The 21,822-nt window shown below is 46.0% G+C and overlaps 1 protein-coding gene across 1 annotated transcript in view; it reads right to left on the bottom strand.

Moving 5' to 3' along the window:
* The window catches only part of LOC310782184 (NACHT, LRR and PYD domains-containing protein 3-like), a gene marked incomplete at its 3' end in the record, with an annotated part of 174,355 nt that overhangs the window by 62,978 nt on the left and 89,555 nt on the right, over positions 1 to 21,822 (bottom strand). Inside the window, exon 7 of the mRNA XM_083642870.1 lies at positions 1,097 to 1,248. Coding sequence (XP_083498996.1) covers positions 1,097 to 1,248 — 152 coding nt within the window. The remainder of the gene's footprint in view (positions 1 to 1,096; positions 1,249 to 21,822) is intronic.

Here is a 21,822-nt window from a genome sequence, read left to right as displayed (position 1 = left end):
TAGAATAGTCCCATAATTGTATGTTTCATAATAAATCTGTGGCTGTCTGAGTCCCCTTTCAGGGCTATTCAACTGGCGGATGACTTCTGGTTTTCCATAATAATAATAATAAGTTCAGTGTTTATGCCTGTGTTGCTGTCTGTTGTAGTGTAAAACGACTAAAGGGAGAGCAGGTGGTTACATGAAAGTGAGTGAGAAAAGGAGAAGATAATGAATAATGACATCACAATAGTATAATCCTAATGTTAATTATTTAAAATTAAATATTCTTCTAAATATGGATAAAAGTCCAAAAAACATAAAATTTTCTTCTCAAATTTCCATTCCTTACGGCAGCCCCTATTTAATAATAGTTCCAGCACGGCTGCGAAAATGTGGTGGCGGGTTGTGTGAAGTGTACATGTAATGGCTCGGGGAACGGTCTGGCCCCCGGTTCCTTAGGTTTCTGACAATGTGGCCCCCTGAACAATTTAGTTGAATAGCCCTGCCCTAGGTTGTCACAAAATCCCATGGCACACCTAGCCTTGCCTCATGGCACATCAGCGTGCCGCGGCACATCATTGGGGAACCACAATACAGAATCAGAATAACTTTATTGGTCCCCAAGGGGAAGTTGAGTCATGCTACACTTGCTTCACACTCCGATACGGAAGAATATAAACATAAGGACATTATACAAAGCATAGGAATAGACCGTAAAAAGAAAACAATGAAATAGAATAGAAGTTAGTTAGCCTACAGTAAAGTGTCACAAATGTGTGCCTTCTCCTACAATCCTTGTCAATTATTGACAAGGTATAATTGAAAATGTGAGGTATAATCTTATATACAGCAGTGTGAGTGGCAGTAATAGATAGTAATAATAATAAACTGTATAGTTGGGCTTGCTGGAGGAAGGGGGCAGCTGAAAACCACTACAGTAGCTAGTGCAATGAATGTGTGAACTGTGAAGCAAGCTGAACAAATAATTCTGCTATTCCTGGTTAATCCCCTGATATTACTAGTGGACAATGAACTAACTCACAAAGGGACAGAAAGAATCAGCCAAAAAGACAGAGTGACAAACACCCCGAAACCATCTTGGATGTACTTGTACCTTTGTAATCTCTTGCTCTTTCTTGTTCATGTTGTCTTTCCACCAGGTGTAGCTGACTGGTTCAGCATCAGTGGTGTTTGAGTCACAGCTCAGAATACACTTAGTCAAACCAGCATCACACAATGTAGAGATGGAGGGTTTAGAGACAGGAGCTGTTGTTGGAGGAGAAGAGAGGAGAACAACGCTGTTACACTCAGGATCAATCACATGCAAAAAAAAATGTTCTGTCTCAATGCAGACAGATAGAAAGAGAGAGACACACAAAACATTTTTCACGCAATGTGCCAACATGTTCTCATTGTGTGTAGGTAGCTATGAGATGCAGACGGACACTGTTTTTTGTGTGCTTTTTTAAGTTTAAGTTTATGTCTCAATGCAGACAGCTAGAAAGAGACGAGACAAGAAACTCACCCTTTTTTCCACCCATTTAACACAATTTTTTTTTATAGCACAACCAATGTTAAATCATAGACTGTATAACAATATGGATGGAGCCACCGTGACCTCACCTATTGGTTTGTGGACTCTCGTTTTGAAGCCTTGAGTTTGGCATTTTGACCATTGCCTTTTTTTTTGGCCAGACAGAGCTGCTATTGGTCTGTGATTGGTGAGCTGCGTGACCATTGGGCAGGACGCCTGTCAATCACGCCCCAAAACATCAAGTCTCCTTGATCATCTATTTGACTTTGCAACCCGTTCTCACTGCGACGGCGTATCTGATCACTGCTTTGTCACGCACCTTGTGCGTTGGTTGTTACAAACATGGTAGCCTTGAACGACACATGAAACAACTTGGGCTTTCAACTAGACTCCAATAGAGCTCAACAGGCACGTGACTTTTCGTGACTTAATTTGTCCCGGAAGTAAGTTCCACGTCCATTCTCTCCATAGACATTTTGATAAATCCAAACATAACGAGTTTTAAGGCTCGAACCAAGCCAACACGTGATCCAGAGAATCTTGAGTGACCATAAAGGCTGCGTGGCCTTGCCTGACGTATTGGCGTGCGCACAATGTCTCCCTCTCTTTCTCCCTTAGTCTCTCCCCCCTCTCTTCCTCTCCCTCAGTCTCTCTTATGAGCCTCCCCAGTCTCTCTCGTGAGCTTCAAGGTCCTTACACATCAAGAGCGATGCGAATATACGGCACGAAATTGCAATGCAAGTTTTGCCCCACCTGTCAATCACAGCCATAGATGTGTACACGTTGGAAGCGAATTTCTGAAAAATCGACCGTGGTTCGAAAAAATAAACCGCAGTAACGCTCCGCGAAACTTCGCCATTGGTATGCACGGTTGCATTGACTGATATATGTTCGGAAAATATTGAATTAATCGCACACAAAAAACGCTCCCGATGTGTAAGGACCTTTAGACTGATGACATCACTGATGACATCATCACTGATGTCCTGATGACATCATCATCACATCACATCGACATGTGTGTCTGACTCGTGTGTGTGTTTGTGTGTGCATTAGAGCTGGGTTAAAAAAATTGATATATTGATATTGAATCGATATTCATGTAAAGGAACCAGTTTACCCTCTGGTCTCTCATGATTGAAATGATGGTCTCGACCTAGTTTCAAGATCAAGACCAGTCACGCTGCCTCACGCCACACGTAATCTAGAGACATAGCGACCTTAGCATCACACGTAATCCTAGCATGACGACAAGCGCAGTAATCCCAGCGTGACGTCGCTAATGGCGTCAGTGCAGTAGTGACGCACTTGCCTAGGTGACGGCGTTTATGTCGTCAGTACCGAGGCCATGACGTGGCAGTATTTATAGCCACGCCGGGCGCCCCACGGTCCTTGTTCCCTGTCCTCCAGCGCCGCACTAAGCTGATCGAATTCCTTCTCTGGAAGCCGCGTTTCACCCCACCCACCTCCCCAGTCCACCACCAATGTATTGACTCCCGCTCGGAGAACCCCCCCCCCGTAGGGGGTTCTTCGGGAGCCACGCTTCTTCGGGAGCGTGGCTATAAATACTGCCACGTCATGGCCTCGGTACTGACGACATAAACGCCGTCACCTAGGCAAGTGCGTCACTACTGCACTGACGCCATTAGCGACGTCACGCTGGGATTACTGCGCTTGTCGTCATGCTAGGATTACGTGTGATGCTAAGGTCGCTATGTCTCTAGATTACGTGTGGCGTGAGGCAGCGTGACTGGTCTTCATCTTGAAACTAGGTCGAGACCATCATTTCAATCATGAGAGACCAGAGGGTAAGGTTAATCAGCAAGCTTTATTGGAGTATGGCATGGCGATAGGATTCATGGCCTGAAGCAGTATGGCATTAATTCTGATGGCGTGGCAGCATGGCAACTGATTCTTTGGCGTAGTGACTCTGAGGCAGGATGCCTCTCTTCTTGAGGCGGGAGGGCATCCGCTCGGAGAACCCCCCAATCCCAGTATCGATCTTTTAAAATGCAAAAAAAAATATATATATAAACATAGCTATAATATTACAGGCTGTTTGTGGTAGTTAAAACATAGTTTCAAGTTGACGTTTATTTATGTTTGTAGTTGAAACAAAAACAAATACTGTAGGCTACATGTGCATTGTGCATGCACCATGAGCCAGATGTACAGACCTCAAATCTGTTTGCACTATAATGTTTGTGAACTGGAAATGTTCATGAGCTGTATTTAATTTTATTTTATTTTATTTACAAAGCATTTATACTTTATGAAACACTGTTTACAACATGCTGCTGTTCACTGTTGTATAGTGGAAATCTAAATTTGTTTGGCTTCTCACAGAAGACTGTAAAGAAAGAGAGAGAAGACTGTAAAGAAAGATAAGATGTTGAATGACTATGTTGGTCATGTTTAAATAAACAAGGGCAAATTCGGCCCCAGACCACGTGCGGCGTGTGGCAACCGTGGGGGCAGGCATCCCTGGGTTGTGGCTTGATGGGGTACAGCCACGGATGGAGTGATGCAAAGTGGTGGCAATTATTATGTGTGTGTGTGTGTGTGTGAGTATCCCCCTACAATGATGATCACAGGTAGCCTACCCAATACATTAGATGCAGGGCGGATGATGTTGCCCCCATTCAGTTGTATAGTAAACTTTGTAGTAAGGGTAACCCAGGTTAATTCTTTTGTTGAGACACATTTACAGATGTCACTCAAGGCCACACTGGCGTGCTTTACCGACGGCTCCTGAACGCGTCATGTGCACTGAGTTGACTAGTAGAGAGAGGCGTTATTTCGAATCCCACATAGGTTACGCTAAAACCACACCCTGTGCCCGCCTACGCAGCAGTCAAGCGCCGGGATTGGCCAGGTGCCCATGCTCATGTTGGGCTCCGTTACAGGGACTAACCTCGCGTCACCAGGCTCTTCTCGGCGAGAAAAACAGGGACACCATTCCTGTGAGAAGCAACAACACCAACAACTACAGCGAGGCTGCAATGAGGATATCGAAAGACAAAATCCTACATCGCACCAAAGCATACAATGTACCGCAGTTATTTGACTTTCTGACCACCCGCCTCAGTGCTTATTATGAGGCCAGAATAACAGATGCTGCCCTTGGCCATTGGGAAGGCTAACCCTTTACTTTTGGTTTTATTGATTGTGTATGATTCAACTTTTTATCTATGATTTTATATTATTGCATTTTTGTAGATTGTTGGGACTTCACTGGCCTGGAACAAACGGCTGGACTGGGGGGAATAGCTGTGCCAAAAAAAGAAGAAGCTAGGCCTATAGAGACAATCGGCATGTCTGGGAACGCCCACAAAATGTTAAACGGCTGGCGCGCAAGTGGGGTAAAACCGCCGATATATCTCAATGGGCTGACTCACCAAAGGACGGTGCTGTGGCTCTAAACTACAGGTTTGGGGATTCTAGAGCAGAACACAAGACGTGAGGTCTCCAGACCATATTTCAAGCTGAAGGCCACTCATGCATAATCCGATCATCCCCTGACGACAGTCAAGTCCTAGCATAACGTGGTCAGTCAAAGTCCTAGTATGACGCCTGCTATGACGTCAAATATGACGTCAGTTAATCCTCATATATATAGCAAGGGTTCTACGTCACCTCTCTCTCTCTGGCCGATCATAGCAGCAGCAGCTTCACGGCAGTCCAGCTCCCTCGAAGCCGTCCGAAGCGTTGTTTTGCACCAGATCCGCAGACCGAATCAGCACCCACAAGCCTTCTCTACCCGTGGATATTCCCATTCCTGGCATGTCGAGTTCCGAGCCAGAGCAGCCCATGGACTGTGACGACAGCTAGACATCGGTCCCCTGTTCCGGACCGGCCACGGAGCGTACTTGCCTTCCGAGGTGTCTGACGAAGACGTTGGCGAAGCGACCGGACCACAGGCTGCCAGCATAGCCCCGACGAGAAGGCCCAGCGCGCGTTCCCGTGGCACGGGGCGCGCCACTGCGACGGCCCGTGTAACAGAAGACGAAGCGCCGCGCCGTGGACGCCCAAAAACGCGTGCGAGCGTGCCGGAGGGAGAGGCCGCTCGGCGCGGACGTGCGAGAGGCCGCGGGCGAAGACCAGTAGAGGCAGCTGCCCCGAGAGCCGGGAGCCGCTGGGGAAATGCAGGCCGCGGGGCCGCCGCGAGACGCCACGTACTTCCTGGTCGCACTGACCTCCAGGCCGCCGGGCAGATTCACGGTGATTGACGGGAACCGGCTTGGAGAAGCGCTGAAGCTGGAGTGCCGTAGCATCTCGGGCACTCTGGGCAGACCGAAAGGTCCATGGGGCGAACGGTTCATTCTGGCGACAACAGCTGAAATGTAGTGCAATTTGCTTTCCCTTCCAAATCCAGCGACGTAAAATAATCCATTCACGAAAAGAATAAGCACTCCCAGGAATGCATGGACGATAATAGTTTAACGTTACATGCAGTTAAGCAGAAAGTCACACTCGGCAGTAAAACTCGCATCCATGTAACGTTAATCCATCGGGTGTCCTGTTCTTTCTGTCACGAAGACTATAATTCACCAGATCACATGACGTTTTGTCATCAAGTCTTTAATCCACCGTCACACTTCAGGACATCCTCTTAATCCAAAACAGAGTGTGAAAAGTAGTTGTCTCTCTCCTTGTTGTTGTGTTTGTGAAACGGAGGTTTACGGTAACCAGAGACCTTTTATTGTAAAGATGCGACAGCACACAGCCAATCCGCCATTTTGGAGACTAAGCTTCTGCCCCAGCAAGGAGCCGTATTTCAGGCCAAAATGGCCGCAGCGCTGTTTTCAAAAAGGCACTATATACTCTTGCCTTCTCATTCTCAATTATCTTTGCTGTTACACGCAGCTGAGTTTGTTTATTTTCTACCTCTGGGTCCCCATTGACCCCATGTGACTGATGGTGACTGATAAATTAAATTAGGAAGCTTCTGCGATGATGACAATGATAATTTCTTAACTTTAGCCGATCTGAGGGGGTTTATTTGAACAACAATCTTAAAAAAAAAAAAAAAAAAAACTCCACTATCACCCCCCCTTCCTGGAGCCCGACGACACCTTCATAATACCAGACTCGCTGTTAGTCGTCTTGGACATGGACGAGGGGACGTTAGGTTTCATAGTGGATGGACATGACCTAGGGGTGGCGTTCGGAGGACTTAAGGGCAGGAAGGTGTACCCCGCAGTGAGCGCCGTGTGGGGACACTGCGAAATACGAATCCGGTACATAAACGGACTCGATCCGGATCCCCTCCCTCTGATGGACCTGTGCAGGCGCTCTGCGCGGGCGGCTCTAGGAAGGGACCGCCTGAGCGGAATCCACGGACTGCCCCTGCCCGCCTCTCTCAAGAGCTACCTGCTCTACCAAGGACGGGGTTGACGACCACAGCACACCGAGCATACCCCGGAGGACCAGTCACCCGTGGATGCGAAAGGACCCATGAGGAAAGTATCAGTACTTCAGCATTTAAACGGGCAATCTACCAGTCCAGTAAAATCAATTCAATTCAATAAAAAAAAAATAATAATAAAAAAAAAAAAAAAAGATTATTAGTCCCGCAAGGGGCAATTTAAGGCATGAATACTGCAAACAAGCTGTACTTTGTACACATCCAAAAAAAATACAAAAGAAAAATACAAAAAAATACAAAAAAATACAAAAAAAATACAAAAAAAAAAAAAAAATACCGTATACAATAAATGACACTGATAAAGCAAGATCCCTGATTACAGTGTATCCAACACCACAAAGGAATATAGGTGTCAGATCAATACAAATTAATTTCAGTCAATACAATCCAAGTGCATATTAGACTTGTTCAAGGGTTCAAATCAAAAGGTCAAGGTACAGACCTAGTCTAGATAAACTGACCACTTCTCATACTGTGGCTGTTCACCAGTCGAATGGCCTCTGGACCAAAACCAAACTTCCTTCTGTTCGTTTTGCAGGCAGGCTGTCTAAAGCGCTTTCCTGATGGCATTAAGTCAAAACAGACATGAAGGACATGTGTGGAGTCATTGATTATCTTGTGCGCTTTCTTGAGCACTCGTGCACTACTAAACTGTACTAGGGATCTTCGTGTTCTGCCTATAATGCCTATAATCAGACGTATTCTCATCTCTTTAATACTCCGTCTGCCCGCAACGGCCCGCCCCACCAAACAGAAATACTGTCTTACATTGCTCTGAAAACACCACATGTACCGTAGGTGTCCCTCGTGCTTTGACTAAGTAAAGCGAAGCTGACTGACAAGTTATTTGGCCTGTGATCTGACTATTCTATCCAGTGGGCATCTCAGCCTGCCTATTTCCGACGCCTAAGCGGAAATCGCTTTCTGGCAAATGGCCAGCAGGAGTCACAATAATAATAATAATAATAATAATAATAATAATAATAATAATTACAACAATAATAATAATAACCACGCAAGGGGCCATTCTAACACCCCTGGCCCACGGAGCTTGTCTGAGCATCAGCTAGAATGAGTGTTACTGCATAACTTTCGGACCGAAGCCAGACGGCCCAGGGAATGCTGACGTCTTTCCGTGTTAAGCTACCCGGTCTTAATACACCACTTCCTGTTCTTAACGAATTTCAAAGTAAAATGCCTCTGGCATTTCTTCAGAAGCAGAATCAGAATGACTTTAATGATCCCCGAGGGGAAATCGGGACAGGTTACAGTAGCTCGCTCACAGAACACACATAGCTTAAAATAAAATAAACAGTAGTAAATGCAATGCAAATGCAATATTAACTCATTGAGTGCCAAGGACGGACATGTTCGTCATTTCAAATAGTAACGTAGAGTGCCAAGGACGGACATGTTCGTCAATTGCGTTTTTTGACGGTGGGGCGTCGATCAAAGCCTTCTGCCTCTGATGTACAAATATTATAGCTATTGGATGTGTCTAACCTATTTTACAGAACCCTTAGGTGGCGACAGTGCTCTCCACATAACAGAAAGGCAAGGAAAAAACAAAGAAGAAGTCGTTATGGAAACGGAAATCGCATCGCATCCGTATGCATCGATATGCTGAAGCACGTTACTGCAGCTGTGCCTGCAGCAGCCAATCTGCTCCCACAATTGAGCCGCTCCGTGTCGGTTGCGACAGCACATCCGCACATCCACACCGTGGAGTTGTTATTATTCTCAACTGGAAGCATCGTTGCCGGTGACAAACACACGCGGAACGCTGTAAAAAAGCAGGATGTCGAGCACCCTTCACTGTGCGCACAGCAAACTCAGCAGAGAGCCACCACAGACAGGAGGAGGAGTGTGCAGTTGAGGCGGGGCGGGGCGGGGCGGGGGGGGGGGGGGGGGGGGGGGGGGGCACGCACGCAGAGCAGCGCGCAACACCCAGACAGACCCAGGCAGCAGGACAGGATTGACAAACGCAAGCCAGAATATCCGATGCCCACCAGCAGCAAATCAAGACCAGCAAGAAGCTGCAACCAGCAGCGCACGCAGGGGCCAGCGCTGCTGGTTGTAGCTAAAAAATATTATTCTGCCAAACAGAATTCCCTGGCCTTCACTGTTTTATTGAAGGAAATTATTTTTGAGGTGTGACTACATTAGAAAAGATTAGCTTCAGAGTCAGTGATGTGCTTGAAATGTTTAATTTCACAAAAGGCCAATTATCTCAGCTTCTAGAAAAAAATTGCTGTTTTTGGATGAATCAAGCTATCTTCTCCGGCTCATAACTAAAGAACGGAAAATGGGATCAATAAACTTTTTTTTGCAGACGATAGAATAGAGTCTCATCGTTCTTTGTGCGTGTTCAGTGTTTACATAGTAATATCACACAATATTCTGTGGGCCTCGAGAAATCACTGAAAACGCTCTGAAACTCTGGCACTGGGAGCATCCGTTCTCCAAAAGTGGCTGGCACTCAATGAGTTAAGCAATAAGCAGGAGAAAAAAAAAAAAAAAAAAAAACATAGCATAGAATAACTAGTAAATGCGCTAGAAGCAAAAATAAGTGGAATGTCTAAGTAGCAAAATACAAAATACGTCAGGTAAGTATACATTCCGTGTCAATTATCATTATTGCACCCTGGACTATATTAAGTCGGCTTGCCCTATACGCTACACGTGGCTCAGCCAGGCACAGTTAACCTATCGGCTGGCTCAGTCTCAGGGAGACTGAGCGTCTCCGAGGTGCTCTTTAAGAGAGGCATTAAATAGACCAATGGCCACAGGCAGGAATGATTTCCTGTGCCTCTCCGTACTGCATCTAGGTGGAATCAGTCTCTCACTGAACGTACTCCTGTGTTCGACTAGCACGCCGTGGAGTGGGTGCGAGTCATTGTTCATGATGGAGCGTAGCCTGGACAACGTTCTCTTCTCTGACACCGCAGTCAGAGAGCCCAGATCCAGCCCCACAATGTCCCTGGCCTTACGGATCAGTGTTGAGTCGTTGGCATCCGCTGCCCTCAGCCTGCTGCCCCAGCACACAATAGCATACAGGAAGGCACTAGCCCCCTTCTGCCCTTTCTCGTTCATGGCTCACTACATCAAGCTCAGGCCTCGGACCGGCCCCTCGGCTCTCCTGCTCCTGATCGCACCCTGTCACCACATGACAAGATCCCGGTTCACCCTGCACCTCAAGCAGACGCTCCAGCAATGCAACCTCCCGACGAAGGACTACTCCAGCCACTCCTTCAGCATCGGAGCGGCCACCTCGGCCGCCGAGCAAGGAGTGTCCTCCGCCTCCCTCCAGCAAATGGGCCGCTGGTCCTCATCGGCATTCTCCAGCTACATCCGCCCGGAGCAGGCGGCCATACTGGCGGCCCAAAGAACCCTCCTCCCTTAATCGGTGAGCATGGCAACAAACAGTGTCCCGGACTTTAAAATGTCTCGTTGGTGGCGGCTCCCCGTAAGCATGGCGCCCAGTAAGGCGCAGTAAATTCCCCGGCTCATTTTTTGGGGGGATAGAGTCGGAGAAAGTCAGGGTAGTTGCGCCAAGGCAGCCAAGTAGGCCAAGCCGGGAAGCGCCAAGCTAAACTTTAATGTACCAAGATCGAAGGCCCGACCGAGTTGGGAGCGCCAGCCGCAAATAGCTGTAAGTCGCTAAAAAGGTCGAAGGCCGGAAAAGTACAATCGCGAAGCGCCAAGGCGGCCAGGTAGGCCAAGCTGGGAAGCGCTATCGCGAGGTGCCCGACCGAGTTGGGAGCGCCAGCCGCAAATAGCTGTAAGTCGCTAAAAAGGTCGAAGGCAGGAAAAGCACGTACCAAGGCCCGATCGAGTTGGGAGCGCCAGCCGCAAATAGCTGTAAGTCGCTAAGAAGGTCGAAGGCCGGAAAAGTACAATCGCGAAGCGCCAAGGCGGCCAGGTAGGCCAAGCTGGGAAGCGCTGTCGCGAGGTGCCCGACCGAGTTGGGAGCGCCAGCCGCAAATAGCTGTAAGTCGCTAAAAAGGTTGAAGGCAGGAAAAGCATGTACCAAGAACGAAGGCCCGACCGAGTTGGGAGCGCCAGCCGCAAATAGCTGTAAGTCGCTAAAAAGGTCGAAGGCCGGAAAAGTACAATCGCGAAGCGCCAAGGCGGCCAGGTAGGCCAAGCTGGGAAGCGCTATCGCGAGGTGCCCGACCGAGTCGGGAGCGCCAGCCGCAAATAGCTGTGAGTCGCAAAAAGGTCGAAGGGAAAAGTACAATCAACTACTGGCACCTGCAGATCTCAATTAACCTCCGGTAATCAGATCTTCCTTTTGGGGGATCTCCTAGCCTATGCAGGTGCCCTCCTCTTGCCTCAAGAGCAGCGCCACTGGCCAATGGAGTCAAGCGATAAAGTATTTGCCATGCACGCCGATTGCTAAATAAAGTTTGTCTAATCCTACCAACTGGCCTCTCATGATTGGAGTGAGGTCTCCAGACCATATTTCAAGCTGAAGGCCACTCATGCATAATCCGATCATCCCCTGACGACAGTCAAGTCCTAGCATAACGTGGTCAGTCAAAGTCCTAGTATGACGCCTGCTATGACGTCAAATATGACGTCAGTTAATCCTCATATATATAGCAAGGGTTCTACGTCACCTCTCTCTCTCTGGCCGATCATAGCAGCAGCAGCTTCACGGCAGTCCAGCTCCCTCGAAGCCGTCCGAAGCGTTGTTTTGCCCCACCCACCTCCCCAGTCCGCCACCAATGATTCTTGACTCCTGATCCCCCACGGGGGGGGGGGATCTCCTAGCCTATGCAGGTGCCCTCCTCTTGCCTCAAGAGCAGCGCCACTGGCCAATGGAGTCAAGCGCCATCTCCTAGCCTATGCAGGTGCCCTCCTCTTGCCTCAAGAGCAGCGCCACTGGCCAATGGAGTCAAGCGCCAAAGTATTTGCCATGCACGCCGATTGCTAAATAAAGTTTGTCTAATCCTACCAACTGGCCTCTCATGATTGAAGTCTATTCAGATGTGAGTTTACTGCGGTGGTTAAATCCCCGATCGCGTCTGCCTGGGCTGGGCTATCAGCTAAATTCTAACTTTGCTGAATGGATAGAACGGGGGATTTACCCCACCCTGACCACACGCCCAGTCAGGCTGAGCCAGCTAACCCAGCGTCTATTGTAGGCGTTCCTAGAGCCTGTATGGGTGTTCCCAGACGTGCAGACTGTCTCTATGTGCTGTAGCCTATTGTATTTTTAATTTTATATTTTTTATATTTTTCATTTGCAAGTTAAACTGTCAGCTGAGCTCTGTTATTGAAGCTTTGGCTAAAGCCCTGAATTTTACAATGTTTTTGAAATAAATATGTTTAAAAATCGATTGTGTGTTAAAAGCTTGTGTTACGTTTCATTAGCGTTAATATAATACAGTAATTTATTTTCAATGTCCGCTATCAACAGCAATAAAATCGCTGGGCGCAGTATTTGTGGTGTGGGAAATGTGCTAAAAACTTGTATTATGTTTTCATTAGCGTTAATACACTAAAGCCACTTCTTAACATGCAGTGGAATCCGTATTATAACCTGCACCTAGCCGGTTGGCGTGCATGTTAAACAACAATTAGCCGGCCTACGCGCACTCCCGCGACTCCGTATCTTATCTACCTCGACCACCGGTATAAGATCCGCTTCCACGCAATCGCAGCTCATGTTAAACAGCTGGCAGGTTATTATCCGCATATCCGTAGTGGGCAGGTGTGGCTCTTCGTGACTCACTTCACGTTCGCTAGTTTATTAATTAATTAATCGTTTGGGCAATCGCTTATATCAACGAGCAAACTCACGGTTTCCTCAAGTGTTGCAAAAACGGCTTGAATTGTTAAGTGGGGGCTAGAATGACCGTGCTTTCCGAGGTGAGGGCTGGCTTGACTGCAATTGCAGGCAGCCAGGTCCAGTGCAGGAGGGACGCTGCTGCGTTGCTTGCTTGCTCCCATGTCAAGCCTAACGTTTGTGGGAGATTCAAGTTGTCGCACTTATTACAGTGGCAGGTCATTATCCGTCTGAGTGGGCGGGTGTGGCTCTTCGTGACTCACTTCACGTTCACTAGTTTATTAATCAATGAATCGTTCGGGCAATCGCTTATATCAACGAGCAAACTCATGGTTTCCTCAAGTGCTGCAAAAACGGCTTGATTGATTGTTTGGCCAACGCGCTTCAGCTGCAGGCGGCCAGGTCCAGTGCATCAGGAGGGGCGCTGCTGCTTGCTTGCTCCCATGTCAGAAAAAGCCTAACTTTTGTGTGGAGAAATACATTGAAAACTAGTCAGATATGACTTGAAATGCCACTTGTAAAATAAATCACCCACAGTGATTGACGACAGTCCGACCACTATTTTGACTGGGCTGCTATATAGCAAGGCGAAGCGCTCATTTTTTGGCACATTGCCACCCCTCGTTGGAATGGACAACAGGCAGTGTTGTGTGCCTCTCCACTGCGTAGAGAGGATAGGAGCTGACTGACTGATAGGCTGGGGAGAAATAGCCTACATTTAAAACTAGTCAGATATGACTAGTTGCCACTTGTAAAATAAATCACCCACAGTGATTGACGACAGTCCGACCACTATTTTGACTGGGCTGCTATATAGCAAGGCGAAGCGCTCATTTTTTGGCACATTGCCACCCCTCGTTGGAATGGACAACAGGCAGTGTTGTGTGCCTCTCCACTGCGTAGAGAGGATAGGAGCTGACTGACTGATAGGCTGGGGAGAAATAGCCTACATTTAAAACTAGTCAGATATGACTAGTTGCCACTTGTAAAATAAATCACCCACAGTTATTGACGACGGTGCGACCACTACTTTGACTGCCTCATAGCTAAAGCTGTTTCCTATCACATTTCTTGTGTTCAATACATGCTACCCCCCCCCCCCCCGCCGCCGCCGCCGCCCCCGCCCACTGGCAGAAAAAACGGCTCATATCCAGTTGTTTCTTAACAAAGACCCCTCATGTTTAGAAAGGCAAAACCTGAAAATATCCTGTTCTCTCTAGCAGGACATGATCCAGAGTTCATGTTTAAAAGGCACTTAACTCATTCAGGGCCAGTTTAGGACTGCCAATATTTAGCACAGGCCAAAGATTTTCATAATTGTTGGTCATCTTTCAAGACCCACAGTAAATTATCTATTAGCACCAGAGTGATTTGCAATACCTCAAAATGAAGATGTACGTCTCTGGGTTCACCAGGAAAAAAAAAGTGAGCTTTTAGCATGTTCTGTACTCTACTTATAGCCATTTATATACACCCTGTTTTCCCCCAGAAGGTCTCCCAGAGAAAATAAACAGGAGAAAAGGCAATTTTTGTAAAAGGGCACAATCTCAGGCATAACTCACTCTCAATTCTTTTATTTTGAACTGTATTGACATCAGACATGTAAATATTATTCGTTAGGACACAAATGACAAAATATATATATATATATATATATATATACACATGAAGTGCTTTTTTTTTACATTCAACAATACAGTTTACTCGGTGTGAGTGAGTGTGCAGACAGACAGACAGACAGACAGACAGACAGACAGACACACCGACAGACAGACAGACAGACAGACAGACAGACACACACACACACACACACACACACACACACACACACACACACACACACACACACACACGATCCCCCTTTTAGATTTCTAACCCCACATAGGATAAGCAATAACCACGCCCTGTGGCGCTGGGATTGGCCAGGAGCAACACTGGAGGGCACGCAGCCCAGCGATTTCATGAACCAACTGAAGAGCTCTTGAGAAGGACAGCGGGCTGCTGTGACTGCCTTCTGCCCGCTGCTGCCTAGCTGTTCCTGTGTTTATTTTGATTTGTTCTGGTACACCCGTCCTCGTCCATGTTTTCCTGTCATATCTATGATCGTTCCCGTTTTCCCCTCGGCTATTCAACACGTCCTCACCGCCCTCGCAAACTGATCGATCATTTCCTCATTCCTCCGATGATCAAACACATCTCTTGATTACTTTCTCCCGTTTTCTCCTGGCTGGCACAGAGGAAGGCGACTCCAGCTCATGCAGCGCGCCGAGGGCGTTTCAATGGCGTTTCTCCTGTCTGCACAAGGAAGCGTTACCCGTTTTGCTGCTTTTCCTCTTGCTCAATTTCAAAACAACAGCTGCGGTATGTGTTTGATCGCGTGCTGTCGGCTACCCTTTGAAGGCAGGGACCTGTGTCTGTGTCACAGGCTGGGCAAGTGTTTGCTGCAGGCGCTGCACCAATAAAAACAAAAACACGTCAAACACGTCATTGGCGGGGAGGGCTATTTCTGATAACACGTCAAAGACGTCATTGGCGGTGAATGAGTTAAGGAAGGTATGTGACTAGGGGTGTCACAATATATCGTCCCATGAAATTTCGCGATAGTAAAACATCACGATATGTATCGTTGAGATGAAATCTCATATCGCAATTTTTTTTTTTTTTTTTTTTTTTTAATAGACTAAGAAACGTCTTTGTTTGTTGAAGTTCAATGTCTGGAAAGTAGTTCAGTTGAACAAGTCTCTGAAGAGACACATGAGAAGTTATACAGGAGAGAAACCATTCAATTGAGTTTCTGGCAAAACTGTTTACTTGACAGGAAAAACTGAAGATGCATAAAAAATAGATTAAGAAAAGTCTTGTTGTTTGAGTTTGAAGAAAAACTGAAGATGCATAATGAGAATTTATACTGCTGAGAAACCTTTTAGTTCAAAGTAAATCTAAGTGACGGTGTAACTCATTCTATTTCAAGATAAGCCTTATCTCCAATCTCATGTTTTTTCTAGTTGTTATTGTAATAACAATTTCCCACAACAGCATGTTTTGTATTTGTGCATTTCAAATAAAATACTACTTTTCCAGTCATATATTGTCATTATTCAAGTTAAAAAAAATATTGTTAAAATCATATCGTATCGTATCGTTATCGTGCTGAGCTAATGGTTAAGACCTTTGTTAATGTACATAGCTCCAATAGTTTGACAGAGGAGGGAAAGAGAGGCAGGGAAAAAACGAAAGCTGGAAATATGGAGGCTCTAAGGAGAAAGGAGAGTACTGAGAGTGAGATGGATTTACCATTTACTATGGGGGAGCTGAGGAGAGCATTAGCAAAAACAGGAATGAGTGCACCAGGGAGTGATGGAATATGTTATATAATGTTTAAACATTTAGGAGAAGGGGAATTAGAGAAGGTGTTAATGTTATTCAATAAAGTATGGAGGGAGGGGAGAGTCCCTATGAGCTGGAAGGAAGCCATTATAATTCCAATCAGGAAGCCTGGGAAAGACCCTAGTAACCCAGGAAACTACAGGCCCATCGCTTTAACATCCCACATCTGTAAGTTAATGGAAAGGGTGGTCAATCAGAGGCTCATGCACTTTCTGGAAAGGAGGGGGTTGGTGACAGAGTATCAAAGTGGCTTTAGGAGAGGCAGGGGGACAATGGATTCAGTGTTGTGTTTAGAGGATGAGATTAGGAAAGCGCAGGTAAATAAGGAGATAGTGGCTGCAGTGTTTTTTGATGTAGAGAAGGCGTATGATATGTTGTGGAGGGAAGGGTTGATGATAAAACTGCATAGGATGGGAGTGGAGGGAAATACTTTCAATTGGGTTATGGATTTTCTAAGTGGGAGGGTTATCCAGGTTCAGGTAGGGTCAGAGGTTTCAGGGAAACATGTGATAGAAAATGGTACTCCCCAGGGGAGTGTTATTAGTCCAACGTTATTTTCAGTTATGATAAATGATATTTTTGAGGGTATTCCAGCAGGGATGGGGAGGTTGTTGTTTGCTGATGATGGGGCCTTGTGGAAGAGGGGAGGGAATTTAGAGCATATAGTCAAGAAATTACAGGAAGGGATAGATCAGGTGGAAAGATGGGGATTTGAGTGGAGTTTTAGGTTTTCGGTGGAAAAAACTAAAGTTATGTTCTTCACAAATAAGAAAATTAGGGAAGCGAGAAATTTGAAATTATATGGAGTTAATTTAGAAAGAGTAGAGTGTTTTAGGTTTTTAGGAGTACATTTTGACCCCAAGCTAACATGGAGGGAACATATTGCTTGTGTAGTAAAGAAGAGTAAAAAAGTCATAAATGTAATGAGGTGTCTTGCAGGAGTGGGTTTGGGAGCTGATATAGAGTAAATAAAATATATATATATAGCATTAATCCGGTCAAGAATAGATTATGGGTGTGTGGCATATGGGTCAGCAGCTAAGACTGTGTTGGGACAGTTAGATGTTATTCAGGCTCGTGCTCTGATGATTTGTTTAGGGGCAGTGAAAACAGCACCAGTGTGCGCACTCCAAGTTGAGTCAGGAGAAATGTCGCTGGGGTTAAGGAGGAAACATCTGATGGCTAATTATTGGATAAATTTAAGGGGACATGGAGTGAGTCATCCGACTAAGGACTTGGAGGATTGCTGGGAGAGGGGTCAAGGTCAGAAAGGAAGTTTTGGGTGGGTAGGTAGGAAGGTGGCAGAGCAAATGCATATTCATGAGGAAGAGTTTGGGCCAACGGTGTTGTGGCCAGTGAGACCAGTGTGGACTATGAAGGAGGCGAGGGTGGACATGGGCATTTTGGAAATAAAGAGCAGGAGTAGACAGGTAGATTTAGTGCAGGAATTCTATAGTCATATGAGCAGTCAGTATGGGAACTACTTACAGGTTTTCACAGATGGGTCTAAGGATCCACAGTCACAGGTAACAGGGGCGGGGGGGGGTGATTCCCAGTAAGAGGGTAGAGATCAGTAAAAGAACATCAGATTATTTAAGTGTTTATGCAGTTGAGTTAGTGGCAATTTTGTTAGCGTTAGAGTGGGTGGAGGAAGGGGTGGAAAATAAAGTAATAATTTGTAGTGATTCAGTGGCAGCGTTAGTAAGTATTAAAAATGGAGCAGGGAAAAGTCATCAGGATTTAGTGTATGAACTGTTGTTTGTTAATTCAAGGTTAGTTAGGCAGGGGAAAACTATTAAGTTAATGTGGGTGCCAGCTCATGTAGGAATCACAGGTAATGAGAAAGCAGACAGGGCAGCAAAGGAGGCGATCAGGAGAGAACAGGTGGACATTGACATTAAACTTTCAAAATCAGAGGGGAAGAGTATAGTATGGAGGGAAATAGGTAAACAGTGGCAACAGCAGTGGGATAGGGCAATAAAAGGGAGACATCTGCATAGTATACAAAATAAAGTGGGAGTGGTGGGGAATAGTGGGACTAATAGGATTGAACAGAGAGTTATAAGTAGATTGAGAATTGGGCACAGCAACTTAAATGGAACACTTAGTATAATAGGGAAGCACCCAACTGGGCATTGTAGTCAGTGTCAAGTAAGGGAGACGGTGGAGCATGTTCTGATCTCATGCAGGAGATATGAAGCAGAGCGGGTGATCATGATGACTGGACTGCAGAGACTGGGACAAATAGAGGCCAGTGTGAAGGGTATAATGGGATGTGTGGGAGTAGTGGAGGGGAAGAAAATAGTGGTCAGTTTTTTGAGAGGAACTGGACTGTTAAAAAGACTGTAATGGAATAGGGGAACAGTGGATGTATTAGTCCAGAAGGAGGCGGTAATGCAACATTTTGGATGCCAACCGCCGTAAAACCAAACAGAAGAAGAAGTATCGTTATCGTGAACCCAGTATCGTGATACGTATCGTATCGTGAACTGAGTGTATCGTGACACCCCTATATGTGACCATAATTCATTTCAATGTCCGCTCTCAAGAGCAATTCAGTTGGTTCATGAAATCGCTGGGCTGCGTGCCGTGCAGTGTTTGTGGTGTGGGAGATTCGAGCTGTCAAAAGAAGAAAAAAGACTTGCCCCTGGCCAATCCCGGTGCTGCGTAGGCGGGCACAGGGCGTGGTTTTAGTGTAACGTATGTGGGATTCGAAATAACGCTAGAGAGAGACCGCAGCTGCTAGTATCTGTCTGCTCTCAACTCCGTTAATCTCGCTTTAAAGGAGAATTTCGTTTTTTTTTAACCTGGACGCATCTCCTGGCATTGATTATGATTTGGCCACTCACCAGGCGATCTCCGCGGCGTTTCTGGCCGTCCTAGCGTTGTTTTGACATCAATAGCGTCCAAGTCAGTTGTAAAATGGAGCTGACTTGGGGCCAAGTGTGAGCCTGTCTTTCCTGCATCTAAATAGCTATTTTTATTCCCGTTTTCGCCAAATATCGTCATAATCTGATCCCTCAAGGACCACCACAGTGATATTTCGCCAAATGCTGTTTCCTGGAGTCACACAGGGATCAAATTACCTCAAACGTGATCTCGGTCACCAAGTCTCGTGAAGTCCCGTGATACTTTCCTGCCGACTGGCCAAGTACAGGAGGACGCTTTGCGGTGGTGGTTTTAGCGCAACCTATGTGGGGTTTGGCATAACCTTCGTTATTTCGAATCCCACATAGGTTACGCCAAACCCCACATAGGTTGCGCTAAAACCACCAGCGCAAAGCGTCCTCCTGTACTTGGCCAGTCGGCAGGAAAGTATCGCGGGACTTCACGAGACTTGGTGACCGAGATCACGTTTGAGGTAATTTGATCCCTGTGTGACTCCAGGAAACAGCCTTTGGCGAAATATCACTGTGGTGGTCCTTGAGGGATCAGATTATGACGATATTTGGCGAAAACGGGAATAAAAATAGCTATTTAGATGCAGGAAAGACAGGCTCACACTTGGCCCCAAGTCAGCTCCATTTTACAACTGACTTGGACGCTATTGATGTCAAAACAACGCTAGGACGGCCAGAAACGCCGCGGAGATCGCCTGGTGAGTGGCCAAATCATAATTAATGCCAGGAGATGCGTCCAGGTTAAAAAAAAACGAAATTCTCCTTTAATCTTCATCACAGCGACTCATTACCCGTTGTACACAACGTGCACTAGTTCTGCACAAGCACTCAAGGGTCTCTCCTCCTTTTACCGACTCTCTCACTAATCTCACCACTGTTTACATGCTTTTCAGATCGGCTAGCTAACACGCTAGTTAGCTGTTAGCTACTTAGCTTAGCTCTCTCCCTCTCGGTAAGATGTGATGAGATGAGATAAACTTCATTATCCCCAAGGGGAAATTTGTTTCAGGCACAAAAGGTTGGTACAACTGCTTACATATAGTGTCAGTAACACAGATACACAAACATCATCAATGGACAAATACACTTTGTTTGGTTCCATCAGCACAGAGAAATTAACTCATGTCCCCAGAGGCGTGTGGGGGAACTAAGTCCTTACCAAGTGAGACAACTTGGCTTTGGCCAACAGAACTAATCCTGTTGGTCATAGTGGTGACATCACATACAAGGAAATTAAAGTCACCTAGGTTAAACCAACTAAGTATCCGCAGTAAAGTACATTATGTGCCAGTTGTCGCAGGGAAAGAAAACAACAAATCAACACATTTGGCTGACTTTATTCCCTGCAGCACTGGAGGAAAGCGCAGCACACCAAATTACGGCCTCAAAAGTGCATTGTAACTCATCAGGATAAAAATATAAAAACCAAATAATCTGATAAATAATTAAAAAAGAAAATAAGAACAATAATTCAATCCTAAAACAAGTCTGGTGACATCACATACGAGAAAATAAAATCGACCAAAGTAAACCAGCTAAGTGTCAGCAATAAAGTGCAATCTGTGCCATTATGCCACAGGGAAAGAAGACAGCAAATTGATACATTTAGTTGACTTTATTCCCTGCGGCACTGGAGCAGAACGCAGTATACCAAAGTGCGGCCTCAAAAGTGCATTATAACACATCAGGATAAGAATATGAAACAAAATAACCTAATGAATAATTAAAAGAAAGTAAAACAGTGAATAAGACGGCGATTTACGGCACGCTGGCACCTGCAGGACATGGCAGTGTCGGCAGTCTGTTCAACAATTGAATTGAAGTTGGATGTGTTGTTCGTTACGCATAGCATTCATGTATATTTGCTGGAGGGGGAGAAGTCTCCCGCTAGTGTTGATGTCCAGTGTGATGGCAGAGACACTGGGGAATGTGTTTATTTGTTGCGGGGCGTATAACGTTAATTAGACAAATTGATTGAGTTGATTTTTTAGCTCCATAAGACCGGTATTCTTTTTTGACATTTGATTCTGGCGATTGGGTTGCTTCATAATCGGGACATTAAATGATCCCATGTGGTTTTCGCTGGGTCAGGTTTCCAAAAAAGTATGTATTTTGTAGCTCCATAGTGACATTTCAGTGTTAGAGCTTTTGACACGGATCTGCTTGCAGCTCGGCTGGCGGGCTGGGTGGATGGTGCTGGAAGTGGCCGGCCATACTGTGTATGTTCAAATCGTTGCAAAATACCTAACCAAAACTTACAAAAAAGAAATGAATGTCTTCTTTTAATGTCGATACAAAGGATCACTGGGTCGGAATGTTGAAACACGCATTTCAGAACTCGGTATTTGCAAAGATTGCTGTCCCTCTTGCACAAGGAGGAAAGCAGTGGCCACAGCCAAACAAGACCAAACATACCACAGTAACGTCCGCTAATTCATCAAGAAACGAATTTCACACAGCCCGTTTTCTTTCAGCCCTTGGTGTTTAGGTGCTGTGCTGCTGCAGTCCGTGTGTGTGTATGTAGGCCCGTTGTAATGACGCTGCGTCCCAAGCGGGCGCGGTCAGGCGTATTGAAACACACCCCCCCCTTCGGGAAACGAGAGTGAGACTCACTGCGCGTCCCCGAGAGTGAAAAGCGTCATTTGCGTACTATGACTGAGTGAGTGATCCCATGATCTTGCTGACTAAACGATGACAAGACCTACGTGCTCCGCACGTGGTAAAAATAATTACATGATTGCTTTATGGTCAATTCTTAATGTAAATATTAATATGTTTTAATAATGCACCAGGTTAG

This window comes from Poromitra crassiceps (genome assembly GCF_964638095.1).
Source record: "Poromitra crassiceps genome assembly, chromosome: 9".
Classification (NCBI taxonomy): Eukaryota; Metazoa; Chordata; class Actinopteri; order Beryciformes; family Melamphaidae; genus Poromitra; species Poromitra crassiceps.
The sequence above is the reverse complement of the archived record's forward strand: the minus strand, read 5'-3'. Positions and strand labels throughout refer to the sequence as shown.